At 30.4% G+C, this 7045-nt stretch overlaps 1 protein-coding gene across 7 annotated transcripts in view; it reads left to right on the top strand.

Annotated features, from left to right (window-relative positions):
• The window catches only part of LOC108967513 (probable WRKY transcription factor protein 1), a 117233-nt gene that overhangs the window by 79585 nt on the left and 30603 nt on the right, over positions 1 to 7045 (top strand). For all 7 annotated transcript variants that reach the window (XM_018930993.1, XM_018930988.1, XM_018930990.1 and 4 more), the window contains one exon: positions 4081 to 4452. In XM_018930993.1, the coding sequence (XP_018786538.1) occupies positions 4081 to 4452 (372 nt within the window). The remainder of the gene's footprint in view (positions 1 to 4080; positions 4453 to 7045) is intronic.

The following is a 7045-nucleotide window of genomic DNA, read 5'->3' as shown; positions in this document are numbered from 1 at the left end:
TATATACATATATATTTTTAATTTACTTCAAGATATTATTCTTTCATTTTACATAATTTTTCTTTAAAAATGCTCACTGGGTTAATAAAGTTGCACTGTTTCATAAGCATCACTTACGTGAGCACTCCATTTATGGTAATCATAATATCAATACAAATATTAATGCGTGCTTAGTATGCTAATGTCGACAGAAAACAAGGAAATGATATATGAAAATCATATCACACACAAGGTATACGTCAGCATGTGCTAAGAGCGTACGTACATATATGTATGTTTTGTAACTAGTGTCATAAACTACGCGCCTGATGTCAAAAAACTTCGCTGTTGCGGGTTTATTAAATTTTTTATTTTTTTTTTATTTAATTCATTTAATTTTTTATAATTTTTTACTTATTTAATTTTTTTCCAAAATATTTCACGCCCATCAGTTAACATGAATATAAGAATCAGCAATGGCATTAGCGTTGACATATTATTTTGGGGTTATTTTACAATTACAGCTCATATTTTTCTACGACGCAATAACTCGCTAATTTATTTTGGGAACTCAGAAAAGTAAGCGCTATCACTAAGTTTTCTGCGTACTAACAACGCCCACTTGTAATCGCATGCAAATAATATACACACCTATGCACACCACAACACACATATACACATGTGTATGAATGCGTGCAAGCCACGAGCCGCTGATATGAAAGGACTTGAATGTTGACTTATGGTCTGTAGTGCTTTCTACAAATGTTGCTGGCAACCATAACCGCAAACGGCGGTAATAAATTCATGAAAATCATATTATTGTTTCCAACCACCTTTGGTTATTGTGGCAGGTTATAATAACAAAAGCAACAAATACATGCAAAAACAACATTTGTCGAATAATAGAAGCGCCAAACGTAGTCTCTCACTTTACTATGAGTTTATCTTATCGTGGCAGTTGATAAGAGACAAGCATAAAAGGCGCACTGTATGGGTGTTGGGTGTGTAAGTGTGTGTGTGTGTGTCTTGTTTTCCATGTTTATACTTGCGCACATTTTACTCTGTTATCGAACGATTTTAGTCACCTACCTACTGCTGACTGCTGGGCGCCTGTTACACACACTGAAAAACTTATCGACTAAAATTCGACCATAAACTTCTAACTTGCCACCTGGAAAGGTAAAGTGATAAGAAGTGTTTAGTTTTTCAGGCAGTAACTTGTGATGAGAGATAAACCATAAAGCAGCTGATATTATTTTCCATTTTTAGCATACGATTTGTGTTTGTTAATGATATAAATGGTGCTTTTTGAGCATGACTAACAATGCCTAGGAATGTTTCATTAATTTTTAAATAAAAAATATTAATACTAAAAATAAGTTGTCTACAGTTTGGCGCTTAAATAATTTATATGATAAAAAATAAATACTTGGACCATAAAATTAAGAAAAATTTCAGAAAAATAAAAATATAAAAATAAAAAAAATCGAAAAAAAAAATTGCATACATTTTGGCGCCGAAAAAATTTATACAATAAAACGCAAATAATTGGACCACGAAGATTACCTAAGGGAAGCAGAAAACCTAATTTTTTTTTTATTTGAAAAATATTATTGCTTATATTTTGGCAGTTTCTGAGGTGAAAGATGCAAGAATTCTGTCACAATGTAATTAAAAATAATAGAGAAATACATATGTTCGGTATGTGGAGTACAAAACTAAAAAAGTGTTGCCTACATATTGGCGCATTCCAACAAACAAAGAATTTTTATAATTTGTTTGCTTCAAAAATATATTATTTCTTGAGATAAATACAATTTTTAGAGCAACTCTTTCAACTTTATAGAGTTAAATTCAATAAATAAAGTACTAACACACAAATCGTTGCCTACATTTTGGCGCATTGCTTGAACAGGCACAATGTTCTTACCTAGTAATGAACATATTTAACAGCTCGAAATCCAATTTTACTTCTTAAATTACTGTTCCAAAATAGCACCCTGTTTCACATCATTTACTCTTTAAAACGATTTAAGTAGCGCAAAAACGTGTTGTTTGTTCAAAGCGCGTGAGTGGTAGATGAAGGAATTTATACAAATTCAGTTGGCAACAAGAAAGTTATGGCGAAATTCAGTATTGATAAGAAATTATGGTTCAATTTCCGCTACAAACTATAAAAACAGATGGACTTCACACATGAGACAAAAAGATAGCATTGAGAAAATAAAATTGCTACTTATTTGAAATGACATTACTGACCTAGAGAATTGAGCTAGAAAATTGTAATACAACTTTACTAACGTAAAGACCTGGCTAGTGTATTATAAAGGCACTTGAAATGCAATTGTTGAGTTTTTGGCGCGAAATTGTGATTTTAAGTGTTTTGCGTGTTAAAATAATATGTTTAAAAAACTTCATTAACTTTAACTTAACACCAAAATTTAAGCAATGTATTTTTCATTTCGAAAATACATATAACTTAGAATGAATGCTTATACACACATCTAAAAAAAAAAAATAAACAAATATAATAGAAATTTCTCAGAAGCTTAGACACACACAAAAATAACAAGTAGCCAAACAAATTTATGCAGAATACTTAGAATCTTTATCAAAAGTATTTTTAGTAGAAGACTTGTAGAAGCTAAAAAGTCTTGTTTATCTAAGTAAAAATTATGCAGAATAAATAAATATTAAGTAGCCAATAAATTAGGAGCTTCAATACAGCAGATTTAATTTAACTCTAGTGGGTATGACTGAGAAATATTGCGCTAATTCCAATGCGGCGCGGAGAAAAAACTGAAAGCGCCGGCGCTTATGACTTGACAAACAATATATAATTGTCAACACATTTGGAAAATTAATGGGTAATAAAATAATATGTATTAGCAATAAATCTTAAATTGATTTTTAGAGAAAGTGTTAAAAGATTATAGAGAAGGTGTTACAAGTTTAATTTGTTTTAAAATTATTTGGGTTGAACTCAAGTCAAATATATGAACGGAAAATAAGATAATGAACATTTTTGAACTCTAACAATATTTATCCTAAAAATAATTAATTATAAATAAATTAATAAATTAATATAAAATTAACTATAATTAATTACAATTATTAATAATAATTATTTTTTTATATTGGTAATTATTTGGACTGTATTTTCGACTTTGAACTTGTGGAACACAAATCAAGTCATTAGGATAAGTTAAAAACAAGAGCAGAATTACAGACGAGCGATATTTCTAAATGAACAATGAGTGTATTTAGTTCAAATTCCTGCCAATTCCGAATATTTAGCATATAATTGACAAGAATTTAGCTAATTTTAAAATTTAAAACGCAAATTTCGCCAGTATTGGTATAAAATATTGCAGAAATATAATCAATACAAACTTTGAATCTTAAAAAATATTGAAGTATCAATAAAAAAGAGTTAGAGCATGCACCAGCAGGCCATTGCACTCAGTTAATTGCCTAATAAATGGTTTTATCAGCGCGAAATTCCGTTGCAATTGTAAGCGATTGAATGATGTGGTAAAATATTGTCGATAAAACTTATTGCATTAGGATAGACGAGAGAAAAGAGCTCAGTTATAGATAAACAAATTGCTTATAAAAAAATTTATTTAAAAAAGAAATTGCATTTATGCTTAGTAAAAAATAAAAATAAATACCTTTCATAGAAATGCAAAATCTCGTTAAAAACTTGATTCAATACAATGCAAACTTGTTATGCTATATGAAATGTTAGCGCTAACCGTTAGCTTTGCAGTATTAGCATTCTTGTCAGCAACAACAATAATTTTCATTATTTCAAATTTCAAATATTTTTTCCATTTGCTCTTTTTTGCATTTGTACCGGTTCCCATTTATTTTTTATTTATTTGTTATGCTACTTTGCATTTTTCTATACTAAATCACCGTTAGAATTAGCGAACAATGGCGCAATAAAGCATAATGCTCGTAGCCAAAACAAAAGCAAAAAAATTTTTTAATTTCGTACTATTTTAGTAGTTGTTGTTGTTTCTCTATACTCATTCATAGTTTCGTATACCACAAAATGCTAATTCGTGTTCTCTCCTTTGGCTCCGCTCTTTGCAGATGACACTGTGCAACGTAATGGTAGCAGAGTTGGTCAACAAATACGCAACCCTAGATATTATCAGCAACAACAACAACAACAGCAGCATAATAGTAGCAATACACAATTAAATGCGAAAACTGATTCATCCGATTCGGGTATTTCTACAAATGGACGTCATCAGCAACATCATCATGCGCATCGACAACAGCCACAGCAACATAATCAGAAACAGCGTAAAACGCGTTTGAACAGTAAACGACAAGATAATAATACAACAACAATAACAGCAACAACACAGAAGCGTACAACCGAATATACGGTTGATGATTGGTTGGGTCGTGAAATGGTTTACTGTTACGGTCATCGGTATATATCTTCATGCGCCGAAGGTGAGTCTAAAAAACTTAAAAATATTTTTATAGAAGCTATAATAGTAATAGTAGTAGTAATAGTAATAGAATGGTACTGAAGTATGAAGAGTAGTACTGAAGTAAACCCAGTTGCTTCAACAGCGCAGAGTTTGAGAACACCTTAATGTACAAGATGCGTCATTTTGATGAAACAATTAGTGTAAACTATATATATTTACGCAGCGTCTCCACTTCACTTTAGTATTTATTAAAATTAATTGCTCAAAATTATTATCAAAAAGTTTCAGCTCAAAACTTTTCACTCAAAGTTTTTTCACCGCAAATATTATGTAATTTTCAAAATTTGTTAAAAAGTATCCACAAAAATCTTATCACTCAAGTTTTCCACTCAAAAGTTTCACACAATTTTTTCACTGCAGTTATTTTCAAACTTTCAAAATTTGTTAAAAAACATGCACAAAATATGTTTTACAAGTTACAAAAAAACATTACTCAAAAGTTTACTTTCAATTTTCACTCATAAATTTTAGATTCAAATTTTTTACACTCAATATTTTTACTTAATTTTTTTAATTGCGTTTTAACCCCTTCACCCCTTAAAATCATTATTCTAAAATCATTTCTGTTAACCCAAAATAAAATTATGAAAAAATATATTGTCAAATTTCAATGATTGAAATTTTGAACGGCAAATTGTTTGTTGCAATAAACATCAAGTGTGATGAGAAAAGCAACATTCCAGTGAGTTTATATTTAGAAAAAGTTTCATAGCACCATGTGTGTGGAGAAAAGTGATTTTGTTAATGTAGCATTAAATAGCGATATGGTGAGTCAAATAAAAATGCGAAAATAGTAAACAAATAAATTCCACACCAATAAAAATCACCACTATAATTTCGTCTAAGACAAAAACGTTGCAGCATGAGCAGTCATTTTACGCAACAAAAGCAATTTATTGTTCCAAAATTTTCTTCCAAAACTACTTATTTACAGAGCTTATAGTTTGTTGTAAAATAGATATGTTTATCTTCACTTTGCTTATTTCGTTTATGACGTGCCAAGGTAATAAAACACGCCTGGAATGGAAATAGCATGGCTTTCAACGGCTCTGCCAGTAAGGGCGTGCAAAGGAAGATTTTTTTTTTTTTGTACAAAAACTCAAAAGAGTCTGCAGATCATAAGCGTTACAGAAATAAGCGTGAAATATTGCTCAAATATTTGAAAATCGCTTTGCCAGGCAATTAAGTGCGCATATTTGTATAAAAGCAATATATTTTTAATTTCGAAATTTTGTGAAATTATTAGAAATAAGCGAAAATGTGCGAAAAACATTAAACGTTGAAATGAAAATGCTTATAGGCAGTTAAAAGCATTTGCATACTCTTTGAAACACATTGAAGCGAAATGTTTCACATACGCTGTGGCACACACACTCAACGCAAAGGAGAGACGCACTCATAGTTTAAAAAAAAAAAAATAAAAATAAAATAAAATGAAACAGACTGACTCATTTATGGCTAACGCTTGTTTTTTCCGTTGTTATGAAGCAGTCTGCACAAAATATACAATTATTTTTTTAATTGACTTTAAAGGCTTGAGCTGTGAGTGTTCACACTTAAGTATGAAATCTACATACAAGCTTGCCCGTATTGCTGTCAAATCTCCGCCCTGCCTTTAAGTGCACATGTCCTAAACATGCAACACAACCCGCCAGATTAGCTATAATTTTATTGCTCAATTATGTATATGCCGCGTATGCGCCGAACCATAGCCGAAATAAGGAAGTGTGAGCTTCACACTTCATTTTTCGTGCAAATGCTCGTTTCCAGTTTTTTCATCTGCACAACTGGCTGCCAGTTTTCACTCTCATCAGCGCTTTTTTCTTCTTTTCATACTTTTTTTACTTGAATTATAGTTTAAATTTTCAAGTGTATAGTTTTATGGGAGGAGCATGGCTGTCTGGCAGCAGTCTTTCATCATTTATTTGGCATTATAATTTTTTTGTTCATTCTTTTTGTTAATTTCAAAAGTTTCTCTGGCAATTTCAACTTTTTTCCTTCATTGAAACTTATTGCCCGCACATTTAGCATGAGTTCAGCGTACTTGTGCAGATGGGAAAACTCGTTTGGCTGCTCACACGCATGTGTTGAAGCAGTTAGCAAACTCGAGTGGCTAGTTTCAAGTGGATTTAATTGATATCAAATTGAACTATAATTAATTCAAAATTCGTGCCAAAACATAAAGATGATAAAAATGCTAATAAGGAAGCTGGAATTAATTACAGTTTTTTTAGTTAACTTTTTGTTTACGTTTTACTTGATTAATTTAATTGTATTTATTTAAAGTTGTGTCTTTGGGAAGCTGACAATATAATTTCTATTTGGCTTTTGATGAGTTAATAATATATTGTGTTTGAGCAGTTTTTGCGAGTTTGTGTGCTTGATGAATGAGGTATAAACTTTTGTTGGTTAAAAAGCAGCTAGAAGTGAGTTAAATCATAAGACAAAATTCTTTTAAATTTTTATATCATTTAGTGGCTAATAAAGATTGCTCATATATTCAACTATTTGATAGAAAATTATAAATTTTTAATGAATTCAAGCTATCATTA

This window comes from Bactrocera latifrons, unplaced genomic scaffold, assembly GCF_001853355.1.
Source record: "Bactrocera latifrons isolate USDA-ARS-PBARC rearing strain unplaced genomic scaffold, ASM185335v1 scaffold_19, whole genome shotgun sequence".
Lineage (NCBI taxonomy): Eukaryota > Metazoa > Arthropoda > Insecta > Diptera > Tephritidae > Bactrocera > Bactrocera latifrons.
The sequence above is the reverse complement of the archived record's forward strand: the minus strand, read 5'-3'. Positions and strand labels throughout refer to the sequence as shown.